The sequence below is a fragment of the Callithrix jacchus genome, chromosome 7 (assembly GCF_049354715.1).
Source record: "Callithrix jacchus isolate 240 chromosome 7, calJac240_pri, whole genome shotgun sequence".
NCBI classification, from domain to species: Eukaryota; Metazoa; Chordata; class Mammalia; order Primates; family Cebidae; genus Callithrix; species Callithrix jacchus.
The window spans coordinates 80,786,511-80,814,177 of NC_133508.1; the positions used below are offsets into that span (position 1 = coordinate 80,786,511).

At 45.4% G+C, this 27,667-nt stretch overlaps 1 protein-coding gene across 2 annotated transcripts; it reads left to right on the forward strand.

The window, feature by feature from the left end:
- The first annotated feature begins 13,656 nt into the window (after positions 1–13,656).
- Positions 13,657–27,667, forward strand: KLF17 (KLF transcription factor 17). 2 transcript variants are annotated; one of them, XM_017974642.4, is made up of 4 exons: positions 13,657–13,811; positions 22,843–23,686; positions 23,988–24,226; positions 26,067–27,667. In XM_017974642.4, exons 1-3 carry the CDS (start codon positions 13,731–13,733, stop codon positions 24,224–24,226), a joined length of 1,164 nt encoding a protein of 387 aa, XP_017830131.4. In that variant the 5' UTR covers positions 13,657–13,730; the 3' UTR covers positions 26,067–27,667. The 2 variants fall into 2 exon arrangements, with proteins under 2 accessions (XP_017830131.4, XP_035107082.1); XM_035251191.3 differs by lacking the exon at positions 26,067–27,667 and adding an exon at positions 25,269–26,051.

Consider the following 27,667-nt stretch of genomic DNA (forward strand, 5'->3'; position numbering starts at 1 on the left):
CCCTGTGCTCCCCTGCTCTGGGGCAGCTGCAGGAGGGGCAGGCTGGGAGGGGCTGCCTCAGCTGTTCACTTGAGCAGGATGTCAGAGGACTTGGACACTAGCTTCCCATCGCGGGTCTCGATCTTCTTCACAACCACGGCCTTGGTGGTGCTGGTGCGGCTGAAGGAGCTGGAGCCCGTGCCAGAGCCAAAACTGGAGGCCGGGACGTGGCTGAGGCCCGGGCCTGTGAGGAGCCCAAAGGCCAAGTTCAGCCCACCTACATAGCCGCTGGACTGGATATGTTCTCACGAGTATCCATACTCATACTCATGTTCAGCTGGCTCTCCTCGCCCTCCAGCAGCTTCCTGTAGGGGGCGATCTCGACGTCCTGGACCAGCTTGACGTTCGTTCATCAGCTCCTGGTGCTCACACAGCTGCTGCGCCATGTCCTGCATGTCCCACTGCAGGGCGGCCTCCAGCTGGGACAGCTTGGCATTGGCATCCTTAACGGCCAGCTCCCCACGCTGCTCGTCATCTGCGATGGTGGCCTCCAGGAAAGCCCTCTGTCCTGTGAGGCCCTCAATCTCAGACTGGAACTGGCTGATGTCCTGGTTCATCTCCGAGATCTCAGTTTTTGTTCACCGCAGGTCATTCCCGTCCATCCCTCCCAGGGAGGGGCCAAGAATCCCTACAGATCCACCTGCCCATCTCCACTCCACTCCCACCCATCTCCTTCTCTGTCCCTCTCTCCATCCTCAGATTCTTCCCCAACCCCCTTCCCATCTGGTCTCCATTGCATCCGTATCGCTATCTTTATTTCTGCCTCTTTTCCCATCTGTCTCAATCGCCAGCTCCAGGTGAATCCCAGCTCCCATTGCTATCTCCATCCTATCCCCAGTACACCCCATCCCTATTCTGAAATGTTTTCGTTTTACCCTCACTTTCTCCTGAGTGAAAATTGAGGCCGATTCACAAAGAAGTCTAAGAGTTTTGGGGGATGTTGGCAGTCTCTCCATACAGAAATTCTTCCCCAGATTCCAAAGAGAAACTTTGAAAGAAATTACTCAAGTCAAGATTTCAGATACAACTTCTTCACTGCCCATGGTGAGTATGGGGGAGGGCTAGGACTGAGATGGGAAGTAGGAGGGAATAAAAGGGAAATAGGGCTCTCTAGAGAGATAAGAAGGTAAAGATTCAACGAGAGAAGCTAAGTCATAGACTAGATGAGAGAGACAGAGGCAAAAGAGAAAGAAATGTATGGATAACAGATCTCAAATCTAGTTTAACCCTCACTTCTTCCCCCACCTCCCACCCCACACATGTCAGGCTTTGACATGAGGAATTTAGAGAAGAAAAAAGGTGTGGTCTGCTTTTTCATTCAATCCAGTATCTGCTGAGCATTCCTTTTCTATTCAAATGGAGCAGAAGAAAGGAGCTTGAAATGGACAGTTATTTCCGGTTTATCTGCCTGCACAATGCAAAGATGATTCTCTTTCAGGACGGGGGGGGGGGGGGGGGGGGCGGGGAGTGGAGAGAGAGAGGTGGGATAATGACGATGGGGATGGGTTGATGAATGGGAGGCTGCAGTTTTAAATCACAGTAGTTCTTCCTCCTTTATCTGTGGTTTCAGTTATCTGAGATCGACCATGCTCTGAAATTATTAAATGAGAAATTCCAGAAACAAACAATTCATACGTTTAAAATTGCTTGTCGGTTCTGAGTAGCATGGGAAGATCTCAAGCGATTCCACTCCGCCCTGCCCGGGAGGAATCGTTCCTTTGACTCATCCCTTTGTCCAGCATCTCCACTCTGTCTATGCTACCCCTCATTAGACACTTGGTAAAGGTCTCAGTTATCAGATCAACTGTTGTCAGTATCGCAGTGCTTATGTTCAAGTAAGCCTTATTTTACTTAGTAATGGCCCTAAGTGCTAAAGTAGTGATGCTGGGATATTGTTATGATTGTTCTATATTATTATTACTTTTAAACTCTTACTGTGCATAATTTATAAACTTTATCATAGGTATGTATGTATAGGAAAAAGCATATGTAGGGGCTGATACTATTCAAAGTTTCAGGAATCCATTGAGCATCTTGAAATGTATCCCCTTGGATAAGAGAAGACTATATATATACACATAGATATTATATATATTATAATATATAAATATATAATTTTTTTTTGAGATGGAGTCTCACTCTGTCACTCAGGCTGGAGTGCAGTGGCAGGATCTCAGCTCACTGCAAACACTGCCTGCTGGGTTCAAGCAATTCTCCTGCCTCAGTCTCCTGAGTAGGTGGGACTACAGGCATGGCCACCATGCTTGGCTAATTTTTTGTATTTTTAGTAGAGACAGGGTTTCACCATGCTGGCCAGGCTGGTCTCGAACTCCTGGCCTCATGATCCACCTGCCTCGGCCTCCCAAAGTGCTAGGATTACAGGCGTGAGCAACTGCGCCCAGCCAAAAAGAGGACAATTGTAAATTGAATGACTAGAAGACAAATGAGCCCACCCAAGATATTGTTTAGGCACAGAGAAGGGAAATGTGACAAAACTGAGTTGAAGGCAGTGACTTAGAGGATGATAGAACAGTTTTGTGTTTGTGCCCCCCTGTGTTTGTGCCCCCACTGAGTTTCAGATTATTCAACTGACCAGTGACCTGTTGTTTAGAGCCTCTTTCTTTCCCAAGACAACCTGTTGTCTTGCTTAGAGGTTCCAGGTTTCTTCCCTTATGTTTGTGCTGGGAATTCAGCAGTGAAAGCTCTGTGTAGTTGCCTTCTGTTGGAATTAGCAATAGAATTTCATAAATGGTTTAAGCCCAGCTGTGTCTTTTCTCTACTTCTGGAGTGAATCCCAAGAGGCGCTGGAACTTTACTTTTGCTGACTGTTTCCCCATTTTTTCCTTCTGATTCTTTCAGTTTCTGGTTATTGACTAGAGCTGTTTGTGACTTGTCTAATTTCTATTTTGGCCTGTATCCTGTTCCATAGCCTGCTCATGAATGCAGGGGATCGAACCCTAGGTCAGGCTGGGCTGCACTGCTGAGAGGGCAGCCCACACATTCAAGTTGAATTTGTGCAGGGTGGTGAGCTTCCCCCTGGGTAGGCAGCAGCCTTGGTTAGGGGCCTGGTTTCATGGTTGGACCACCAGTGATCTCTGCTGGGTGGCTGGTGGGATCTAGTCTCTGATGGGTGAGAAAAGACAGAAAATCTGGTTTGTTAGCCCTTTTTTTTTTTTTTTTTTTTTTTTTTTGAGATGGAGTCTTGCTCTGTTGCCCAAGCTGTAGTGCAATGGCGTGATCTTGGCTCACTACAACCTCCACCTGCCTCCCTGGTTCAAGCAATTCCCCTGCCTCAGCCTCCCGAGCAGCTGGGATTACAGGCACCTGCCACCATGTCTGGCTACTTTTTGTAGTTTTTAGTAGAGACAGGGTTTCACCATGTTGGCCAGGCTGGTCTCAAACTCCTGACCTCAGGTGATCCACCCACCTCAGCCTCCCAAAGTGCTGGGATTACAGGTGTGAACCACCTCACCGGCATTTTTTGTTTTTTTTAAGATGCAATTTCACTCTTGTTGCCCAAGCTGGAGTTCAACTGTGCGATCTCTGCTCGCTGCAACCTCTGCCTCCTGGGTTCAAGCGATTCTCCTGCCTCAGCTTCCCAAGTAGCTGAGATTACAGGCACAGGCCACCACACCTGGCTAATTTTTGTATTTTTAGTAGAAATGAGGTTTCACCATGTTAGCCAGGCTGGTCTCCAACTCCTGACCTCAGGTGATCTACCTGCCTCGGCCTTCCAAAGTGCTGGGATTACAGGCGCGAGCCACCACACCCAGCTTGTTAGCTCTTTTTGTATGGCAGATTATATATTTGAGAGATCAAATTATTTAAACTCTTTTGTGCCCAATGGGAAAAGAGCCCTCTGAGATCTGTCTGAACGGGTGAGGTTTTGTGGTTCTGTGGCTACTGATCGTCGAGGAGTTATAAAACTGAAGCTACAAACTCTGGGGTCTCCAGGCCTGTAAATGAGAAAAGCCTTAAATCTCATTGTGTGAGTGGGGAAAATTTTTCTACCTCCTGAGGGTATTAACAAATTAGATTATAAAGATTTAAATTAAAGGGGCTTTTTCCTGATTGGTTTATAGAGACCAGCAAGGGCTTTTTAAAATCCAATTTTGCCAAAACTCCCAGAAAACAAAGAAACTGAACTCCTAATACTTTAAATGGGATAAGCAAAACAAAACAAAAACCTTTCTCATAGAAACTGCCAGCTCAGAAGCAATTTTATACAACAACACAAGGTTCATGTAATCGAGAAGGGTTTAATCCTTGGACAAGTCAGACTGATTTGATGATTTTGCCCTAAAAACTAACATCTTTTTTCCTGATTTTACAGTGTAGAGTAGAAAACAAACATATGTTTCGGTTTCTTTGATTTTTTTTTAAAACTATACCTGCTGGAATAGGATTAGTTTATTTGATTTTTAAGAATTGCTTTTGTTTTCTCATGGAGAGAATAATCTGAATGCTAAACACACAGAAGTACTCCTCTGCCTCTGTTTGTCCTGGTATCAACCACCCTCATTCCAACTTTACCTAAATAGCTAAGTTCTGTTCAGAGAGAGAACTGGGAGGTAGGGCATTGAGCACTATCTATTATATACAAATATTTTATCAAATCAACAGTATTTACAAAGAACACATAATATGACCCCCACAGCCATATATATCTTTTTTTTTATACTTTCTTTTTCTTTTTTCATTTTCTATTTCTCTTTTTCTTTGTTTTTTTGAGACAGAGTCTCACTCTGTCCCACAGGCTGGAGTGCAGTGGTGCAATCTCAGCTCACTGCAACCTCTGCCTCCTGGGTTCAAGCAATTCTCCTGCCTCAGCCTCCCTATTAGCTGGCATTACAGGTGTGCGCCATCACGCCCAGCTAATTTTTGTATTTTTAGTAGAGATGAGGTTTCATCATGTTGGCCAGGCTAGTCTCAAAGTCCTGACCTTGTGATCCACCCACCTCAGCTTCCCAAAGGGCTGGGATTACAGGCGTGAGTCACCATGCCTGGCCTACACTTTCTTAAAATGGCAATGATGAACACACTCATGAAAACAACCCAGAGGTTAAGCCACTCCATAATATAGAAGAGTAAGCAAAAATAAACAGACTATACATGGTGATCCACACTTGAGCATTCTATCTTAATTAGAAATTATCCAGTTACCCCAAAATAATTATTTAATATTTGACCAAGCTTTTAAAATTAGCTAAAGAAGTAAAGAAAAGTTAGTTAAAGATCTTGGGGATTATATTTAAACCGATGTATTACAGAACCTAACTACTATTTATATAAAAAATTGGTCAGGGTCTCACCTCGCCTATAATCCCAGCACTTTGGGAGGCCCAGGTGGGTGGATTAAAAAAAAAAAAATTGCTCAGAATTGTGCTTTGGCTGGACATGGTGGCTCACATCCGTAACCCCAGCACTTTGGGAATTCAAGGCAGGAGAATTGCTTTGAGCCAGGGAGTTCAAGACCAGTGAAACCCCATCTTAAAAAAAAAATTAGTTAAACGCATTATTTTGTTTTTCTTTTTTTTTGGAGACAAGGCCTCTCTGCCACCCAGGCTGGAGTGCAGTGATGTGACCATGGCACACTGCAGCCTCGACCTCCTGGGCTTAATTAATCTTCCTACTTCAGGCTTCCAACAGCTGGGACCACAAGTGTATACCACCATTTCCAGCTCTTTTTTTTTTTTTCAAATGCTTTGTAGAGATGAGAAAGTCTCACTGTGTTGTCCAGCTGGTCTCAAACTCCTGGGCTCAAGCTATCCACCTGCCTCGGCCTCCTAAAGCACTAAAATTACAGGCATCAACCACCTTGCCCAGTCTATGTTTTTCTTAATCTTACTATTTCAAATTAGGTATTTATCATTCCCATGAATGTTTTTATGTCTTTATTACGTATGTTGATGTATCCATAAACAATTTCTACTATTTTGCACTTTTTTTTTGAGACAGAGTCTTACTCTGTTGCCCAAGCTGAAGTGTAGTGGCACGATCTTGGCTCACTGCAACCTCCACCTCCCAGGTTCAAGTGATTCTTCTGCCTCAGCCTCCCGAGTAGCTGGGACTACAGGTGAGTACCATCACACCTGGCTAATTTTTGTATTTTTAGTAGAGATGGGATTTTACCATATTGGCCAGGCTGGTCTCGAACTCCTGAACTTATGATCCACCTGCCTCAGCCTCCCAAAGTGCTGGGATTACAGGCGTGAGCCACCACACCCTGCCTTATTTTGCATATTTTAAAGCATTTTGTAAATGCTGTTACATTGCATAAATTCCTTTGCAATTAGCTTTATTTCTTTGAGCTTATCTTTTTAAACCTTTTTATTTGGGAATAATTTTAGGTTTACAGGAAAGTTGCAAAAGTAATACAGAGAGTTACTGTATGCTTCAGTCAGCTTCTAATGTTTACACCATACGTAACTGTGGTACATTTATCAAAACTAAGAAATAAACATTGGAACAATACTATTAACTAAACTACAGACTTTATTCAGATTTCACCAGTTTTTCCACTAATGTTCTTTTCCAGGAGATACCACATTACGCTTAGCAGATTGCATTTTTGAGATGATGACACCTGACATTCTAATTCATTCATTCTAACTGAAGTTGGAATCCCATTGTTTGACCACACCACCTGCATTGATTCTCCCATCCAAAGGTATTTAGGTTGTCTCCAAATTTCTTTTACTGTTACAAACAATGGTGTCCTTGTCTTGTAATTCTGTCCTTGTCTTCTTTACACTGTCAGGAAACAGAGAGCATCTATCTACAATTCGTGATGAAGTCTAAGCCTGTACCTTCAAAACCTGGCTCTAACTTTTTCTTCTAGCCTCGTCTTCATCTCCCGCCAAACCTCCAGGTTCATGACTGGTTTCTCCAGCTCTCGCCAGTGTTTTCTTTTTCTTTCTTTTTTCTTTTCTAGCATCAGGGTCTCACTCTGTTTGTCCAGGCTGGAGTACAGTGGCACAAACCTAGCTCACTTTAACCTTGAACTCCCGGGCTCAAGCAATCCTCCCACCTTAGTCTCTCTCAAGTACTAGGACTACAGGCACTTGCAACCATGCCTGGCTATTTTTATTTTTAATTTTTGTAGAGATGGGATTTTACTCTGTTGCCCAGGCTGGTCTGGAGCTCCTGGGCTCAAGCAATCTTCCCGCCTCAGCCTTGCAAAGTGCTGGGATTACGGATGTGAGCCACCACACCCAGCCTTGAGCCTTCCCTTTTCTGGACTTCTTTCTTACCCCACCAGCAGCCCCAGCAGTGTCGATCTGAATGCTGTGCAATTTAAGAGTGTAATAGGGTTAGTAAGGAAAGCTTGGACTGGGCATGAAAGAGACTTAGTTTCATGTCTGTCTACTTCTTCATTTGACAGAGGGTTTCTAATTATCTTCCATGTGGCAGACACAGTGCTAGTTACCCAGAGGTTTGTCCTTAGACTCTGCCCTTTTCACTCCACATCTCAGGGAATCTTGTTCATGCTAATAGCTCCAACAATGAAATCCATAACTCCGGCCCAGACTTTGCTTCCTCAGCTCCTAACTCATATATCTAACTGCTTCCTGGACATTCTCACTTCTCATAGGTAACCTCAAAGTCGATTTGTCCAAAAATTAGTTCATGGCTGGGTGCTGTGGCTTATGCCTGTAATCCCAGCACTTTGAGAGGCTGAAGAGGGAGGATCCCTTGAGCGCAAAGCTTCAAGAAATTTCAAGACAGCTTCTTTCAATTTCTGTAGCTATCCAGTTGGAGACGTGAAATTTGCAAACTGCTGTTAACCACAGACACCAAAAGAGGACACGGAACAGAATGTACATATGTGGTCCTTAGACTAGGAGGGCAGAAGGCAGAAAAAGATTCTTTTAAGCAAACACATAACAACCACAGCATCAATAACTACAAAAGCAATCAGTTCTCTGTACTGAGATGTGGATAACCCAGAGCAGAGTGCAAAGGAGGCACTCAGGCCAGCCTGGGTGTCAGGGAAGGCACAAGACAGGTAGGATTGGGTAGGGGAAGCTCTAGTGAGAGGTGGGAAGGACACTCCAGGCAGAGAAACAAGTTCTGGAGACATTCAGCAGCCTATGGGTTAGGGGATGACCTTTCCTGTGATTTGATGGCTGCTTCTCTCTGAGCGTCACCATTAATTTCCACGTGCATAAAATGAATATGATGATCCTTTCTTTGAAACACAAAAACGGGGAGAAAGCATGAGCTGTGCCTATTACACGCCTGGTACTTGCTAATGTTGCTGTTTTGTGTGTAAAGTATACAGGAGTCAGAGCTGCCACAGACAGTGTAGTGTAGCACTTTGCAGGGTACAGCTTGCTGACCCAGGACTGGAGCCCAGAATGACCAGGGTTCGGGGAGGAACAGTGAAAATGGCAGTGGGGTGGGCAGCATGCCTGCCCCTGAGTCATTCCCAGGCCCAGGCCCAGGCCCTGAGTGACCCTGGGCCCAGAGACACACATGCAGTGTGTCTCTAGGATGGACTGCCAGTGGCGGATGGGGTGCAGTGTAAAGTTGGGGGAGGAGGCAGGACCCCAGGGCAAATTCCAGAATGCCCCAGGCATTCCAGATGTCCACACAAAAATCGGCTCAGAATGAAAAGGCTGAAAGGTGGGGCTGGCTCCTTCCTGTTTTGATATGCTTTGAGGCACTTGATAAAGATGTTAATGGGATCATTCATAAATCAGGAAACTAATCCTCGGAGGTGCTGATAGCTAATGGAGCACGTGAGAATCAGGAAGATTAAGTCACAAATTTCAAAATCTCAGGCTGGAATTTAATCCCAGACCTTGAGTCCAGACTTCATCTCAAGCAGATGATATGGTTGGAAACATATCCCAACTGCAGTAGTCACATGGAAATGAATTTCCAGTGGTCCTTGCAGTTCACCCAAAGACGACTCCTGGGAATGGGGCACGGAAATGGAGGCCAGGGTGCAGCAAAGGCTTCCTGGAGCAGGTGACCCCAAGGGAGAGTAGCCTATAATAGACACTCAGTAAATGTTAGTAAAACAAATGGAGTTAGTAGATGAAGAAATGAGGGAAGAGCATTCCAGACAGAGATAATACAGGGCCACCTGGCAGGGTCAAGAAGACTTGTAGCCCCTTGGCATACTAAAGTGGCCAGTGGTAGCAGTCTGTCCACATGCAGGCTAGAAGGGGTGCATATCTATAAAGGACTTAATAATAATAGATCCAACTAAGAGTTGGTCTGCCTTTTATCATTGCTGTGCACCAGTGATTTTAAATAATGTCTGTTGAAATACTCCTCTTCAAAGGCTGAGAATGGTGGCTCACGCCTATAATCCCAGCACTTTGGGAGGCAGAGGCTGGTGGATCACCTGAGGTCGGGAGTTCGATACCAGCCTGGCCAACATGGCGAAACCCCGTCTCTACTGAAAAAATACAAAAATTAGCCAGGCATGGTGGCATGAGCCTGTAACCCCAGCTACTCGGGAGGCTGAGGCATGAGAATCTTGAATCCGGGAGGCAGAGGTTGCAGTGAGTTAAGATCACACCACTGCACTCCAGCCTGGGTGACACAGCCAAACTCTGTCTCAGAAAAAGAAAAAAAGAAATACTCCTCTCAAAAAAAATCTTCTGTTGGTTTCAGTTCTAAATAATTGTTATAAATACTGGATTTTATTTGTACATGTAAACTTCACACTAACACATTTTCATTAGCAATCCTTTTTAAAATTTTTATTTTATTAAACAAACAAACAAACAAAATTTATTTATTTTGCATTCTTAGTCTTTGCAGTGATCCTTTAATAAACATTGTATTCTATGTGGAAGTTCATTTGGAGAATGCTCAGTTATATGGTCACACTAATGCCCACATTTGGAGACCACTTTAGGCAAAGGTCACATGTTCAACCCCTGTGGTGTTAGATACATCCAAGTTTACACAGTAGATTCAAAATAAACAATCATGAGTAACTAACAGTGATGATAAAGACACACAGGGCTTGACTTTTTTCAATTCTGTCATTCTATGTAACCAATTGGACTTCTGTGTTAAAACAGTGGAACAGAGAGTGCAAACTGAGAGGCAAACCGTTTTTGTTTTTGTTACATGAAGATTTTTAGTTGGTACATGAAATATTTTACTGAATTTGAATAAAAATTTACCTTTGAAATGAAAACCTATTCCTTTAAACTTGTGAATGGTTTTAAAGTGAAAGATGAATAAGGGAAATAAATGTTATAGCCTAAGTATTATCACCTTAATTGTACTTATGTACATGTTTTGGTTTCATTTATTTATTTTTTGGGGGGACAGAGTTGCCCTCTTGTTGACCAGGCTGGAGTGCAATAGCGTGATCTCAGCTCACTGCAGCCTCCGCCTCCTGGGTTCAAGTGATTCTCCTGCCTCAACCTCCTGAGTAGCTGGGACTACAGGCGTGCATCAACACGCCTGGCGAATTTTGTATTTTTTTTAGTAGAGACCGGGTTAGCCAGGCTGGTCTCCAACTCCCAACCTTGGGTAATCCGCCCACCTTGGCCTCCCAAAGTGCTGGGATTACAGGCCTCAGCCACCATGCCAGGACTATGTTTTGGTTTTATTAAAATTTAATTGTTGGTTGCTGGATGATTATTTACATAAGGGAGTGTATCAGTCTGTAAGGAAAGGATCAAAATTTAAACAGATGTGAAAATGATTGAAATAAATAGTTGTGCATTTTTCATTTTTTGGAACCATACTATTAATTTTATATATTTATTTTATGATGTGAGTATATACACAAAGTTTTGGCAAATAACATTTTCACTTTTACCTTTCCTTTTTCTGATCATTAGTATAATTTGTTTTATTTTACGGTCATTTGAAAATATAAAATTTGAATTATGGAAATAATTTTATCTTTAGAGGAGGGGGTATGAAAAATGATCTGCTCTATGTGTCAAATATGATCCATTCCACAAATATTTCCTAAATGCCAAGTTGGGAGAAACACTAGGTATGTGGGAACTGAAAGAGGCTTCAAATGGGAGTCGGAGATGGCCCCAGGAGGAGGTGAAAGTGGAGTTCCAGCTGAGCAGGTGTTAGCCATAGAATCATTAGCCAGTGTTTCTCAAGGGCCTGCTCTCAGCCCCACTCCATGCTAGTAGCTGGGGACCCTAAGACACCATAAGACCCTTCTTACCCCACTGGTTATGATAGAGCCAATGTCCCTGCTCTCACCAAAGGCCCACTTGTCTATCAGTACTCCAGATCCGGTCCTTTCTTGATTCATCAATGACTTTGCTCTTATAATTGAGCCCTCTCTTTCTGTATCAGTTTCTCCTTTGGAGCAGCCTCATCGGCCTATCATAGGCCCTCCCTTAACTACCGCCTCATTTTTCTGCTCTCATTCATAGCAAAATTTCTTTGAAAGAGTTGTTTGGAGACAGTGTCCCACTCCATCAACTCCTGTTCCCTCTGCAGCATGCTCCAATCTGGCTTCCATCCTACTGCACTTGGTTTTGCCAAAGTCACAAGCGACCTCTGTCTTGCCAAATCCAGTAGTTACCTACCTGCTTATCTCAACTTGTCAGTCTGTTTGGATGACTTTGCTGTTCCCCTGGGCCTTAAATGTAGGCGTCCCCAGGCTCTGTCTTCTGTCCTGTCTTCAAACTACCTCTGGAGCATCCGCTCTAACGGCCTTATAACTACCATCTCTGTGCTGACAATGCCCAAGTTTACATTTACAGCCCTGACCTTCTCTAAGAATAATTAGTAGACATCTCAAAATCAATGTCTAAAACGGAAGTCTTGTTTCAGCCACCTCCAAATCTGCTGCTCCTCTTCCTATTTTTCCATATACCAAGCGGCACAATCATCGCGCAGTTGCTCAAGCCAATAATCTAGGAGCCTCTTTGATTTCTCTTTTTCTCCCTCCCCACTCACTTCCGGTCCCTTACAAGTCCTGGTTTTCATTCTATTTTTAAGAAATGGGGTCTCACTATGTTGCCAAGGCTGGAGTGCACTGGCTGTTCACAGGTGCAGTGATCCTATTACTGTTCAGCACGGGAGTTTTTACCTGCTCTGTTTTTGACCTGGGCCAGTTCATCCCTCTTTAGGCAGCAACCTGCTGGCACCCCACTCCTGGGAGTTCACCATATTGATGCTGAACTTAGTGTGAACACCCAATCAGCACAGCACACTACAACCTGGAACTCCTGGGCTCAAGTGCTCTCCTGCCTCAGCCTCCTGAGTAGCTGGGACTACAGGTGGGTGGGCACCACCTCCATGACCAAACACTGACATCCCTTTCTTAGACAGCTCCTTTAGATTTCTTTTTTTCTTTTTTCTTCTTTTGAGATGGAGTCTCGCTCTGTGGCCCAGACTGGAGCGCAATGGCACGCTCTCGGCTCACCGCAACTTCTGCCTCCCAGGTTCAAGCGATTCTCCTGCCTCAGCCTCCTGAGTAGCTGGGATTACAGGCATGTGGCACTATGCCCTGCTAATTTTTGTATTTTTAGTCGAGATGGGGTTTCACCATGTTGGGCAGGCTGGTCTTGAACTCCTGACCTCATCATCCGCCTGCCTTGGCCTCCCAAAATGCTGGGATTACAGGCATGAGCCACCGCACCCAGCTGCTCCTTTAGATTTCTGACTGCTCTCTCTGCATCCCTCTCGCCCTTTATAATCGATGAGGAGCCAGATGGTTTATTTTAAAAACATATATCAGATCATACCAATTTCCTGTTTAACATCCATCAGTGCTTTCCCATCACACTTAGAATAAAATCCAAACTCCTTTCTATGGTCCTCAAGGCCCTACCCCTCTGTCCTCATGTCACTGCCCTTGTGGTATCACTGTGGTTGCCCTGCCTTCAATTGCCTTCTAGCACTGTCCGGCTCTTTCTTGCCTTAGAGCCTTTGGACCTTTCTCTGGCTGGTTCCTTTGAGGCATGTAGCTTTGAGCTCACATTTCTCTGTTTCGGTTTTCCATAGCACTCATCACCATCTAAAATGATAATAGTTATGAGCTTTATTACTCATTTCTTGTCTGCCCATGTAAGATGGAGATTGCCAGCAAGGACTTTGTTCTTCCTGTTTACCATTTTACTCCTAATTCTGAGATCAGGGCCCAACACATACTGGGCACTCAGTAAACACTGCAGAATAAATAGGTTGTGCCATGAAGCTCCCAGTCGTCAGTTTTTGTACAGACAAGGGACAGAGGTGTCCGGCCTATAGCAGAAAAGCTCCAGCCCTCCCAAAGTTTATGGCAAGATCCCGACCTGGTAGAGTGCTGGCAGAGGCTCTCCTCTCAGCAGAAGGCCCTACACCCGGCCTTGCCTCTCTCTCCAGCCTCCTCCTGGCTGAAGTCTGAGACCTGCGCGTCCCCAGCTTCCACTTGGGTGAAACGGTAGCTCAGACTGAAGGGTGGAATGGGTGGTTTTGGTGGGCGGACAAAATTCCTTTAAGAAGCGGTCAAGGCCTACGGTGGCCGTCAGTGACGCTGCCTTGGTTGGGGCTTGCTGAGGGCCCGTGGGTGGCCTGGGGCAGGGCGGGGTCGGCGCAGGGAGGGATGGGTGGGGTTGACTCCGCCCCCTGGCGCAGCTGTAAATAGGTAAATAGAAGGTGATTGTGGCGTGGTGATGTCCCGATACCCGCTTGAGACGCCGTGGTGGCAGGTGCCCCGTCTGTTCAGGAGACAGCATAGACCTCACCAAGTCTTCATGTACAGCCGCGCGCAGGCTGAAATGGAGCAGGAGACTGGGGAGCTGAGCCGGTGGCAGGCGGCGCACGAGGCCGCCCAGGTGAGTCAGGTGTCAGCCCCTGGCAGGCCGGGAGGGCCAGGCGGGGTGGGGGCCGGCGGGGCGGGGAGGCCGTGGAGGAGAGGGGAGGCGAGGGAAGCAGAAACCCGAGGGGAGGGGTTGCAAGGGAAGGGTGGAAAGGGAGGGTTGGAAGATTGAGGTGTATCATACGTCGTTTATTCCAATAATGTTCGCCCAGCAGTAGAGCTCGTGTTGGGCGCGTGGAGGGTAAGAAGGTTCCAGGCAACTTTCTGGCGAGGGACGTGAGTAGGCAGAACAGCAAATATCAGGTTAGGAAGTGAGCAGAAAACGACCAGGAAAAAAAAACCGAAAATGTTAATTGGAGCCCTACTAAGTGGTAGGCTTTTGCCGGACCCTTGGAATATGATGATGAATTTACCATAAAACAGATAGATATAAAATTTTATTAATAAATCATTAGCTGAGGCCAGGCACTCAATCCTGTATCCCCGCACTTTGGGAGGCCGAGGCGGGTGAATCACTTGAGGGTAGGAGTTCAAGACCAGCCTGGCAAACATGGTGAAACCCCGTCTCTAAAAATAAATAAATAAATAAATAAATCATTAGCTGAATGATTGGAAATGTACAGCATACGAGAAGGAGAAGTCGTGGGTGCATGGGAACAGATACCGGAGGTGTTTGACCTGATTTGGGAGCTTAGGAGACAGCTGAGAATCTGGTCTGGGACTAGAGAACAGAACTGGTCAAGTGAAGGTTTTTCAGGTCTGAGACCAGAGGTGGCTGCTTCCTCTTAGGAGGAACTGAAAGACCAGTGTCTAGACAGTGATGGGGGGAGGGGTGGTGGGGTGGGGGAGCGCCCAGAGACACCATTAAGGTCATTCAGGGCTTGCTTATTCCAAGAGCAGTAGGAAGCCCTTGATGAGTTTAAACATGATCTGGCTCCATTAGATTTGCATTTTCAAAGGAGTGCCCTGGTGGATGTGGGCTGGATTCAAGGACAATAGTTAGAAAGCTTTTGTGATAATCCAGGTGTCTCTAAAATTCATTATATTAAAAAATAAAACAAGATCTTCCCAACTCTTCTAGGGTTTTTTTTAAAAAAGAACATTTGATCTATAGCCAAAACCACATAATCAAACCTATCAAAATTGGATATATTATTTTTATTATTTAATATATTAATAATTAATATATTACTTTAATATATGATATATCATATATAGAGAGAGCCGGGGTCTTGGCTCTGTTGTCCAGGCTGGGGTGCAGTGGTGTGATCTGGGCTCACTGCAACCTCTACTTCCCAGGTTCAAGCGATTCTCATGCCTCAGCCTCCCAAGTACCTGGGATTACAGGTGTGTGCCACTCCGCCCAGTTAATTTTTTGTATTTTTAGTAGAGGTGTTTTGCTAAGTTAGTCAGGCTGGTCTCTAGCTTCTGCCCTCAAGTGGATCCACCTGCCTCAGCCTCTCAAAGTACTGGGATTACAGGCATGAGCTGCCTCGCCCAGCTGATTATTCCTTTAAATCATCTTAGATGCAGCCTTATGCAAATGCCCCTAGCTATTCCTAAAGATACTTTGTAGCTGGTTTGTTCAAACCAGAATTTAAGACTGCACACTGCATCTGGTGATTATGTCCCTTGAGTCTCTGAAGTTAGAAGAATAGTTTTATTTTTTCATGATTGAGATTAGGTTTTTCATAATGCTAACTTTTGTGTTACAGGATGTTTCTTTTGGAGATATCAGATTGCTTCCTCGTGATAATTTAGCTTTATCTTCTGTCACTTGTATTACCTTTAATTAGGATTAGATCTTACAGCTTAATTGGATTCAAGATTTTTGGCAAGAGTGCCTCGTGTACGGTAGGCCTCATCTTGCATTACATCAGGAGATACATCTGGTTACCCGAATCTGGTGATACTTGTATTAAGGTAGTGAAAAGCCTAATTAAGCTTTCTATTAAGGTTTACCCTGTGGTCAGAAAGTAATCTGTGTGATTCTCCCTTGTATGTATCCATTGTCCAGTACTCTACCAGCCATTCACCTAATTTTTTTTTTTTTGACACGGAATCTTGCTGTTGCCAAACTGGGGTGCAGTGGTGCAATCTCAGCTCACTGCAACCTCTGCCTCCTGGGTTCAAGCAATTCCCCTGCCTCAGCCTCCTGAGTAGCTGGGACTACAGGCATGCACCATCCATCATGCCTGGATAATTTTTTGTATTTTAGTAGAGAGACAGGATTTCACCATGTTGGCCAGAATGGTCTTGATCTCCTAACCTCATGATTCATCAGCCTTGGCCTCCCAAAGTTCTGGGATTACAGACATGAGTCACCATACCTGGCCAGGGTCACCTACTGGCTTTAACACTAAGTTTAAATTTTTCCTCAAATTTCCTTAGGGGTTACAAAATAAATTTTATTTTCCTTTTTTTTTTTTTTTTTGAGACAGTCCAACTCTGTTCCCAGGCTGGAGTGCAGTAGTGTGATCTCGGCTCACTGCAACCTCTGCCTCCCATGTTCAAGCAATTCTCGTGCCTCAGCCTCCCCAGTAGTTGGGATTACAGGCGCAAGCCACTGCATATGGTCGCAAAATAAATTTTCAAATTCCACCATTCATTCTACATTTATTAGTTTGTATTCTTCTGTAAAGTAGGAAGAAGGTTTTAACTGTAGTCATTTGGTAATTTTGAAATAATTTTTTTCTTGGAGAGGCAGAATAAATGATTAATTTATTCACTTCAATTAGCAATGTTCAGTTTGGGTAATAGCTGGGCCTTTGTCACTTGGGGCTGCAGTGAGCCATGATGATACCACTGCATTCCAGCCCAAAATGAGCTGTGATTGACTGCGCTTCTCACACCTCAGCCTCTGGAGTAGCTCGGACTACAGACACTTGCCACCACACCTGGCTATTTTCAATTTTTTTTTGAGATGGAGTCTCACTCTATTGCCCAGGCTGGAGTACAATGGTGTGATCTTGGTTCACTGCAACCTCTGTCTCCAAGGTTCAAGCAGATCTCTGCCTCAGCCTCCGGAGTAGCTGGGATTCTGTAGGCACCTGATACCATGCCTGGCTAAATTTTATATTTTTTAGTAGAGATGGGGTGTCAGCATCTTGGCCAGACTGGTCTTGAACTCCTGTCCTTGTGATCCACCTGCCTTGGCCTCCCCAAAGTGCTGGTATTACAGGTGTATTCTTTATCGTAAGCATTTAAACCAGTGGATTTTCCCCTTATCACCGCTTTTGCTGCATCCCCTAAGTTTTGGTAGTTATGTTTTCCTTTTTATTGGTCTCTAAGTATTTTCTAGTTTCTGTTGTACTTTTCTTTTTATTTGACCCATTGATTGTTTCAGAGAATGGTGTTTAATTTCCACAGATTTGAAAATTTTCTAATTTATCTGGTTGTGGGTCAGAGAAGATACTTTGTATGACACGTTTTTTTTTTTGTTTTGTTTTGTTTTTTGCTTTTTTTCTAAAACAGCAAGAAAAAGTGTCTTTCTCTTTAAATCTATCGAGACCTAATTTGTATTCTTCTGTAAAGTAGGAAGTACTGTCTGGTTTTCTAAAGAATGGCCCATGGGCACTTTCAAAGAATGTGTATTCTACTGTTGAGTAGTGTTTCTGTGTATGTCTGTTAGATCTAGTTGGTTTATTGTGGTATTTGGATCTAAATATATACACAGCATATATTTGGATCATGTTTTTAATCCATTCTGCCAATTTGTCTTTTGGAAAGCATTATTCATTTACTTTCCGAAGTATTTTACTCGCAAGGAAGGATTTAATTCTGCCATTTTGTTCCTAATTTCCAGCATTGTCTTTTTGTTTAATTGATCTTTTTTTGACAGTGAAACTTACATTTCCATATAACACAATTTCCTTTTGTATATTTTCTTTTTTTTTTTTTTTTTTTGTTTTGAGTTGTAGTCTCCCTCTGTCGCCCAGGCTGGCGTGTAATGGCTGGATCTCAGCTGACTGCAACCTCCGCCTCCTGATTCAAGTGATTCTTTTGCCCCAGCCTCCCAAGTAGCTGGGACTTAACTCGGCTAATTTTTGGATTTTTAGTAGATGGGTTTCACCTTGTTGGCCAGGCTGATCTCAAAGTCCTGACCTTAAGTGACCCACCCACCTCAGCCTCCCAAAGTGCTGGAATTACAGGTGTGAGCCACTGTGCCTGGCCCCTTTTGTATATATTCTTCTCTAGCTATTTTCTTTGTGGTTGCCATGAGGATTACATTTGACGTCCTAGTTATAACATTCTAATTTGAATTTATACCAGATTAACTTCAGCAGCACATAAAAAATGCTTCTGTACAGCTCAATTCCCACCTCTTTTCAGTGACCTCACAAAATTACATTTGTGTGCATTGTATGTCAAAAAATAAAAGTATAAATTTTAATGCACTTTTAAATCATGTAGGAAACAAAAAGTGGAGTTATCAAAGTTATAATAATACTCACTTTTACAGTTGTCCATATATTTACCCTTATCAGAAAGTTTTCTTATGACAGATTTCTTCACTTGGCTTCAAGCTACTGCCTAGCGACATTTCATTTCAACCTGAAGGACTGCCTTTAGCATTTCTCGCAGGGCATGTCTAGTGGTAATGACACCAGCTTTTGTTTATCTGGGAATGTCTAATTTCTTCCTCATTTTGGAAAGACAGTTTTGCCACATACAGGTTGCTTGATTTGTGTTTTCCTTTAGCACTTTGAATACATCAACCTGTGGTCTTTTAGTGTCCAAGGTTATTGATGAAAGAGCTACTGGGAATTTTTGGGATCCCCTATAAGTGATGAGTCACTTCTTAATATTTTCAAGATTCTCTCTTTGTCTTGGGCTTTCAACAGTTTTATTATAATGTTTCTTGGTATGAGTCTGTGAGTTTATCTTACTTGAATTGCATTCAGCTTCTTGGATGTTTGTATTCATATTTGGAAGTCTCTTGAGTGGGAAGGGGAGGAGGTTGTAACATTGGGGGCTGAGTTGCAACAATGGCTGCCTACCTCTGTCTGCACCTCATAATCAGAAACAGCAAATAACAATCAGGACATAGATCCCCATTAGTCAGAGGACAAGGTTTTTATTGCCCACTCTGGCTCCTGCAGGCTGCATGAAAGTAGCTCCAGGAACATAGGGTGTGTATGGGTAGCCATTACCTATCTAAGAGTTTAGCTTGACCAAAATTAACTACAACTTACTCTCAAAGCCTTCCCTTGGAAGTTATAAGCCATTTTTTTGAGACAGAGTTTTGCTCTTGTTACCCAGGCTGGAGTTGCAATGGCACGATCTCGGCTCACCGCAACTTCCACCTCCTGGGTTCAGGCAATTCTCCTGCCTCAGCCTCCTGAGTAGCTGGGATTACAGGCATGCACCACCATGCCCAGCTAATTTTTTGTATTTTTAGTAGAGACGGGGTTTCACCATGTTGACCAGGATGGTCTCGATCTCTTGACCTCGTGATCCACCCGCCTCGGCCTCCCAAAGTGCTGGGATTACAGGCTTGAGCCACTGCACCCAGTGTTACAAGCCTTTATTTTTATTTATTTTTTATTGCATTTTAGGTTTTGGGGTACATGTGCAGAACATGCAAGATAGTTGCATAGGTACACACATGGCAGTGTGTTTTGCTGCCTTCCTCCCCTTCACCCACATTTGGCATTTCTCCCCATGCTATCCCTCCCCAGCTCCCCACCACCGCTGTCCCTCCCCTATTCCCCCCAATAGACCCCAGTGTGTAGTACTCCCTTCCCTGTGTCCATGTGTTCTCATTGTTCATCACCCACCTACAAGCCTTTAATACCCTGCATTGTTCCAAACAACTTACAGCAGACAAATGCCGCCAGTGCGATAGTTATCATGCTGGGGATACGGGTTCCTGGTGCTTCCTAGCCTGCCAGCTTCTTTGATGTCACTTCCTGTCTCCTTTGACCCAGTCCTAATCTTTGAAAGCTCCCTTATTTTCTGGCACAAAATGTACCAGGCTCCCTTCAGCCTTCCTTTTTTTCTCAGTCTTGGAGTCAGGAAATTCTTGGTCTAACTTTTAGCAAGGAATAGAATTAGAGACAAGTCTAGGCTCTAAAGGCACACATTGTTATTTTATTTTTTTGAGACCGAGTCTCATTCTGTCACCAGGCTGGAGTACAGTGGCACAATCTTGGCTCACAGCAACCTCTGCCTCCTAGGTTCAAGCAACTCTCCTGCCTCAGCCTCCTGAGTAGCTGGGACTACAGGCACGCGCCACCATGCACAGCTAATTTTTGCATTTTTAGTTGAAACGGAGTTTCACCGTGTTGGCCAGGATGGTCTCAATCTCTTGACCTTGTGATCCACCCACCTTGGCCTCCCAAAGTGCTGGGATTACAGATATGAGCCACCATGCATTGGTATTAGAGTTACAATTTCTAATGGACAGAGTTAGAATATGTATATACGTATATGTTATATACACACACACACACACACACACACACACACACACACATTGTGAATTTGTATAGAATATTTCCTCTTTAAATTTAGCGTTTTATTATTTTTTTGAGACTCTGTCACCCAGGCTGGACTGCAGTGATGTGATTACAGCTCCCTGCAGCTTTGACCTCCCGGGCTCAAGTGGTCTTTTCCATTTCAGCCTCTTGAGTGGCTGGGACTGCAGGTGTCTGCTACCATCCCTGGCTAGTTTGTTTGTTCTGTGTAGAGGTGAGGATTCACGATGTTGCTCAGGCCTGGCCTCAAGCGATCCTCCCACCTGGGCCTCCCAAAGGGCTAGGATCATAGGCATGAGTCACTGTGCCCAGCAACTCCAACTTATTTTAAACCACATTACTAAAAATAGCACTCAAACAGAAAAGTGAATATAAGTACAGCTTCTACAAAGTAATGAACTCTTATAAAGAAAAAACCTGTGAAACTATCACTCAGGTCAAGAAATAGAAGCCCCTCCAGTGCTCCTTTCTTACCTTTGCCCCATTCCCTTACTCTCTAATATAATTCCTATCCTGTTGTCTGGATGTAACTTCTTGGAATTTCCCTATTTCTGACCTGTAATGTTCCTATAACTTTGCTGCAAAAGTTGTAATTGCTTTTAAGTTTTGCCTTCTTTCCTTCCTTCCTCTTCCTCTCCCCTTCCCTTCCTTTCCTTTCCTCTTTCCTTTTCTTTCTTTTTTTGATGAAGTCTCACTCTGCTGCCCAAGCTGGAGTGCAGTGGTGCAATCTCAGCTCACTGCAACGTCCACAGTTTCAAGCGTTTCTCCTGCCTCAGCCTCCCGAGTAGCTGGGACTACAGGCGTGTGCCACCGCGCCCAGCTAATTTTTGTATTTTTAGTAGAGACGGGGTTTCACCATGTTGGCCATGATGGTCTTGAACTCCTGACCTCAGTGATCCACTCACCTCGGCCTCCCAAAGTGCTGGGTGCTGGGATTACAGGCATGAGCCACTGCACCAGGCCTCTTTCTCTTTCTCTTTCTCTCTCTCTCTCTCTCTCTCTCTCTCTCCCCCTCTCTCTCCCTCTCTCCCCCTCTCCCCCTCCCCCTCTCTCCCCCTCTTTGTCTCTCTCTCTCTCTTTCTCTCTTTCTTCTTTCTTTCTTTCTTTGTTTCTTTCTTTCATTTGAGTGTTATTACGTTTACCCTTGATTTGCAATTTTCTGGTGATATTTTTTGAAAAAAATTGCAATCTTCAATTTGTCTTGATAGTTTAGTATCTTATGGATACTGGGTTGTTGTTTTTTTTGTTTGCTTGTTTTGTTTTGTTTGAGACAGTCTCACTCTGTTGTCAGGCTGGAGTACAGTGGCATGATCTCGGCTCACTGCAACCTCCGCCTCCTGGGTTCAAGCAATTCTCCTGCCTCAGTCTCCCAAGTAGCTGGGACTACAGGCATGCGCCACCACGCCCAGCTAAGTTTCATATTTTTAGTAGAGATGGGATTTTACCGTCTTGGCCAGGCTTGTCTTGAACTCCTAACCTCGTGATCCACCTACCTTGGCCTCCCAAATTGTTGGGATTACAGGCGTGAGCCACTTTTGTTGTTGTTGCTTAATTTTTTTGAGACAGGGTCTCTGTCAGCACTGACTGGAGTGCAATGGCCCAATCTCAGCTCACACAACCTCCACCTCCAGGCCTCAAGTGATTCTCCTGCTTCAGCCTCCCGAGTGGCTGGGACTACAGGCACCTGCCACCACACCCAGCTGATGTTTTTGTTTCCTTTTTGAAACTTCCAAGCTCAATCAATCCACCTGCCTTGGTCTTGCAAAGTACTGGGATTACACAGTTGTGAGCCACTGTGCCTGGCCTACTGACAGTTTTGAAAAAATATGATTCTTGGCTCCTATCCTATTTTAAGACCTTCTACCAATCTCTTTCTTACCCTTCATGCAAGTCATCAAGGGATAGTGCCCCTGACTTCCAGACAATCCCCATCCCTTTTATGTATAATTTGGAGTTCGGGCCAGGGGCAGTGGCTCACGCCCGTAATCCCAGCACTTTGGGAGGCCGAGGCAGGCAGATCACCTGAGGTCAGGAGTTTGAGACCAGCCTGACTAACATGGAAAAACCTGTTTCTACTAAAAATACAAAATCAGCCTGGTGTGGTGGCGCGTGCCTGTAATCCCAGCTACTTGGGAGGCTAAGACAGGAGAATCGCTTGAACCTGGAGGTGGAGGTTGTGTGAGCTGAGATCACACCCCTGCACTCCAGTGGGGCACCAAGAGCAAAACTCCACCTCAATATTTAGAGTTTGAACATTTTCTCAAAGTTTTGCTGAAGGGGTAGGTTATGAGATGTTTTATTTCCTCTCTTTGTTGCTTTGCATGTAATAAAAAGCAAAAAACATGTCGGAGGGAAAGTGGCATGAGTTACATTTAGGCTTCCTTGGGGCTCGTATCAGCCGGACCTGTTAGAAAGCCCAAGCTGGAAAATGGTTGGAGGCAGGAGAATTCAAGCAGGAGATGGAGATAGAGGGCTGGATTAGGATGGGGTCTGGGGATAAAGAGGAGGAACATGTGGAACTAGAATTTGAGCAAGGGTAAAAATCACCTGACTGTCTCTCTCCCCAAGGATAATAAGAGCTTGGTGCCCATCTTGAACGTGGCTTCATCTACTGGGAGCTCTGGAGTGCACCCCTCTTGGAACCATGGCCTACCAAGCGTTCAGCACTCTCCTCACAGCACAGGGATGCCGGGGTCCCCCTTGGTGTCTGTGGAGGCGCCGGGGCAGAATGTGGATGAAGAGGGGCCCCCATTTAGCATGCCACTGCCTGAGCGTGATGTGAGCTACTGCCCCCAAGCGACTCTCGCTCCTTCCCGGGTGATTTACAGTCAGGGAGTGTCTCCCTGTCAGCAAGAGATGATGATATTCAGTGAGCCTCAGATAATGCCTATAGTTGAGTCCAATATTCCAGGAGTGGCCGGGGCCTTCAGTGGCAATCTAAGCATGCACCCCAGTGGGCTGCCAGTCTCGGCTTCCACTGGAATCCCAATGATGTCCCATGCTGGGGACCCTACCATGCCTTACCCTGGCCTCTCGACAGCACCTGCTGATGAAACAGCATTAGCTCCAACCATGCCTCCCATGGAGTCCCAGGCCGTGCTCCCCTCTGTGGCTCAGATGTTGCCCCAACAAGGCACCCATGACCTTGGGATGCCCCCAGCTGAGTCCCAGTCATTCCTGGGTTTAGGATCTCAGGATTCTCTTGTGAGTCAGCCAGACTCCCAAGAAGGCCCATTCCTACCGAAGCAGCCCACACCTGCTCCACAAGCAACAGAGCAGAACTCCAGGCCTCAGGAATGGAGTGGGAGAGGGGACTCCTCAGAGGCCAGGCCTTACTGCTGCAACTACGAGAACTGTGGAAAAGCTTATACCAAACGCTCCCACCTCGTGAGCCACCAGCGCAAGCACACAGGTAAAGGAGGTGTCAGGTGGGGTGGGGATGGAGGAGTCTCTGGGCTTTACATTTGTCCTGGACCACTGGTGGGTAATTGTTTGGGATGAGTCTTTCATCTTCCAAGTTTGGAACTAAGCTAGACTTGCCATCCAGGAGGACTGTGACAAGATACCTGGGCGGGCACTCCTGAGAATGTTGCTCCTCCCTGGTTCCCTGGACCTTTCCTTTTGAATCCTCAACCTGGACTGCTCTGCCTCATGGAGTCAGATGCCTTCCTTCCTACTTCTATTCTAAATTCCCTCTCCCTTGTCATTCCCAGGTGAAAGGCCCTATTCGTGCAAATGGGAAAATTGTCAGTGGTCTTTCTTCCGTTCTGATGAGCTTAGACGACATTTTCGGGTACACACCAGATATCGACCATATAAATGTGATCAGTGCAGCAGAGAGTTCATGCGATCTGACCATCTTAGGCAACACCAGAAGACTCATCGGCCAGGACCCTCAGACCCACAGGCCAACAATGGAGAGCAGGACGGTGCTCCTGCTCCTGGTCCTTAGGTCAGTCTCCTCATTCCAGGTTTTCTACACAGCTCCTGCCTGCCTCTGCTGTCTAAGACCTTCTCCCCTGGGCAGCAAGAGTGAAACTCCATCTTGGGGGGTGAAAAAAAGCTCTTTATTGGCCCGGGGGGGCAGCGGCTCACACCTGTAATCCCAGCTACTCAGGAGCCTGAGGCAGGAGAATCACTTGAACCTAGGAAGCAGAGATTGCAGTGAGCCAAGATCGCGCCACTGACTCCAGCCTGGGTGACAGAGTGAGACTCCATCTCAAAAGCAAAACAAACAAACAAAAAAGCTCTTTATTTCTTGTTACTCCCCAGCTTAAAACCCTTTAGTGACTTCTTTGCCTGCTATATAAAATCCAGTTTCCAGAGCCAGATTATTTTCAAATCCTGAATTTACCACTGAATAGCTATGTGACCTTGGGAAAGGTCTTGGATCACTATGCCTTGTTTCTTTTTCCAGAAAATGAAAAAACCAGTTTTGGACTATATTGGACATGGCACATATAATGCATCAGGTTCTCCCTGGCACTCACTGGCCACGTACCCAGAGTTTCTGTTTCTTCCCACCACTTCACAGACTTGGATGGAGTGGCCTAGCACAGGGCATGGGATCCCAAGTTGCCACTAGCAAACTTAGAAGTGTGGGGAAACTTGTTTATTTGAGACAGTCTTGCTCTGTCACCCAGAGTGGAGTGCGGTGGTGCGATCTCAGTTCACTGCAACCTCTGCCTCCTAGGTTCAAGCAATTCTTCTGCCTCAGCCTCCTGAGTAGCTGGGATTACAGGCAGGTGCCGCCACACCTGGTTTATTTTTGTATACTTTGTAGAGATGGGATTTCACCATGTTGGCCTGGCTGATCTCAAATTCCTGGCCTCAAGTGATCTACCTGCCTCAGCTTCCCCAAATGCTGGGACTACAGGCATAAGCCATAGTGTCAGGCTGGGAGTTAATATTTATGAGACGAAATTTGACTAGTGGAAAATGGGAGATAGGTGAGACTCGGGTAGATAAATTCCCCCTTTTCCTCTCCCTTTCAGAAATTGTTGCATGACACCACTTCTCCAAAACAGTACCATCAATGGGGAGACCTCCCAAGTAGCTGGTGGACACAATTGCTGTGTCCTCTGCAAGGCTTGTCATGAAGCAGCCCCTGGCCTGCTAATACATCATCTCGCATTGCTTCCTATTCTGTCCTGCCTTTCTTCCATTTTCTCATTTCCAAAGCCTTTGGTTTGCACCTCTCCAAATAAAACACCAGTTCCTAGTTCTTGTTTTCAGGCTCTGTTTTCTAGGTGACTGAGGGCTAGGAGGGAAAGGAGGATCTAAGACTAGGACAGATAAGGAAGAATCTCACTATATTCTGCTCCTCTCACCTTCCTTAGGTCCCTGGACTACCAAGCACCAGATATTAAGTGGCCTATCTTTCCCTGCTCTCCCTTGGGGTCCTGATAACTCAGCCAGGTAGTTTAGAATCTCATATCTAGACTCAGCAGGCCGTTTTACTCCAGCAAACTGATAAAGCTATCAAGTGTAGAGCTAGAATCCCAACCAGGATCTGTCTGCCCCAGAGGTGGTCTCTTCCCTAAGAAGATGGTGCCTTGTATGGGTGTTTCCTGAACCCAGGCTGGTGCCGAGCATGGAGAGAGCTGGTTTCTCTGCTCAAGGGTTTCTGTGTCTTGATCCGGGGACTCAGAGGTCCACCTCAGTACAGTGGCCATGGGGAAGAGGAGCCCCTAAATGGGAGTATCAGAAAGGCTTTCTGGAGGAGGTAACCCCTGGGTCCAGTAAGAGTGTAACACATAATTATCACTCAAATTTTGAAATAAACTGAACAGGTGAATGAAGAAGGAAAAGGATTCCAGACAGAACACTGGACCTCACAACTGCTCAGAGGAGAGGCAGTCTTGAACTTCTACATTCATTCAGCAAATGTTTTTTGAGCCTACAATACTGAATGCACCAAGGCTGTGGCGACCCATTGCGAGGAGTAAGGCGATAACTAAAGGATGTGTCAGAGAAGAAAGACTTCCTGTGGAGGTGCCTCTTTCAGACCCGAAGGACTCATGGGGTTAGCTGCACCTCTCATTTCTTGGACATATACCACTGGACATGTCTCTCTCTTCTGGAAACTAGCATGGACAGTTAGGATTCAGAGGTGCATGAAGACAACCTGCCTCTGTAGAGCAGAAAGCTCATAGACAACATTTATGAATGTACCCAGTGCTGCCAAGGAGAGAAGCTGGACCTCTGCAGGCTCAAGCTTATCTGGGCCTCTGGGGAAGCCACACGGCCTTGGCTGTGCCTGCCCCTGGCCTCCCACCCCTACCCTGACCCTGCACTACACTACCTTGATCTGTGTTACTAGTGGCCTCGGTATTCCTGGGATGGACATCCAGGTGCCCTCCATCCAAGCTCCCAAGTGAGAGGAGTGGACATGATTAAAAGAACAGGGGCAGAAGGGGCTTATTTATGACCCATTCACTAGCCCCAGTTTGAGGTCTTGGGTACTCAGTCTCTTTCATTTCTCCCAGGGCATCTGATCCCTTCCATGGAGCAGGCCATCTTGGATTCACTGGGCCAGGGCTGGTCTCTGTTCCTCAGCCCATCTGGCTCACAGACAGCCTTGTGGGTAGGGTCAGCAGACCAAATTGCTTCTTGCTGAAATGTAAGATGAGAGATGGATGTGGAGAGCACCAGAGTGATGAAGGGTATATGATATGCACTGTAACGGTGGGCAAATGGGCTCCTGCTCTTGTGGAGGTCACAGTCTAGTGGAGGACACTAGAAATGTACAAAGTGGGCCAGGCGCCGTGGCTCACGCCTGTAATCCCAGGACTTTGGGAGGCCAAGGCAGGTGGATTGAGGTTAGAGGTTTGAGACCAGCCTGGCCAACATGGTGAAACCCCAACTCTACAAAAAGTACAAAAATTAGCCGGGCATGATGGTGGGTGCCTCTAATCTCAGCTACTCAGGAGGCTGAGATGAATAATCACTTGAATCTGGGAGGTGGAGGCTGCAGTGAGCTAAGATTGCACCACTGGACTCCAGCCTGGGTGACTGAGCGAGACTCCGTCTCAAAACAACAAAGACCTGTGAACTCTCTAGTAGATTCTGAATCCTGTGGAGGATGACTTGAGGCTAGGAGTTTGAAACCAGAGAGACCTTGTCTCTACAAAAAATGAAATTAAAAAGAGAAAAAATTTACTAATGCATTTAAAGCTTTGAGTTATCCATCCTTCTCTGCAGAGGTAACCACTGTACTGAATTTTGATTAATCTTGCCTTAGCTATTTATTGTTTTTACCACGTAATGTATCTGTTCTTATAGTGATTGGTTTTGTATGGTTTTCAACTAACCTTTGTTCTGTTTGGGATTTATTGAACTTTTTCAGTCTAAATGGTTATAGTCTTAATAAAATTTCAAAAAATTTTGGCCA

Excerpts from the sequence above, each read along its gene's own strand:
- KLF17 (XM_017974642.4), top strand. The coding sequence starts at position 13,731 with ATGTACAGCCGCGCGCAGGCTGAAATGGAGCAGGAGACTGGGGAGCTG. Across the intron at positions 13,812-22,842 it reads CGGCGCACGAGGCCGCCCAG|GATAATAAGAGCTTGGTGCC; the intron begins GTGAGTCAGGTG and ends TCTCTCCCCAAG. Across the intron at positions 23,687-23,987 it reads CCACCAGCGCAAGCACACAG|GTGAAAGGCCCTATTCGTGC; the intron begins GTAAAGGAGGTG and ends TGTCATTCCCAG.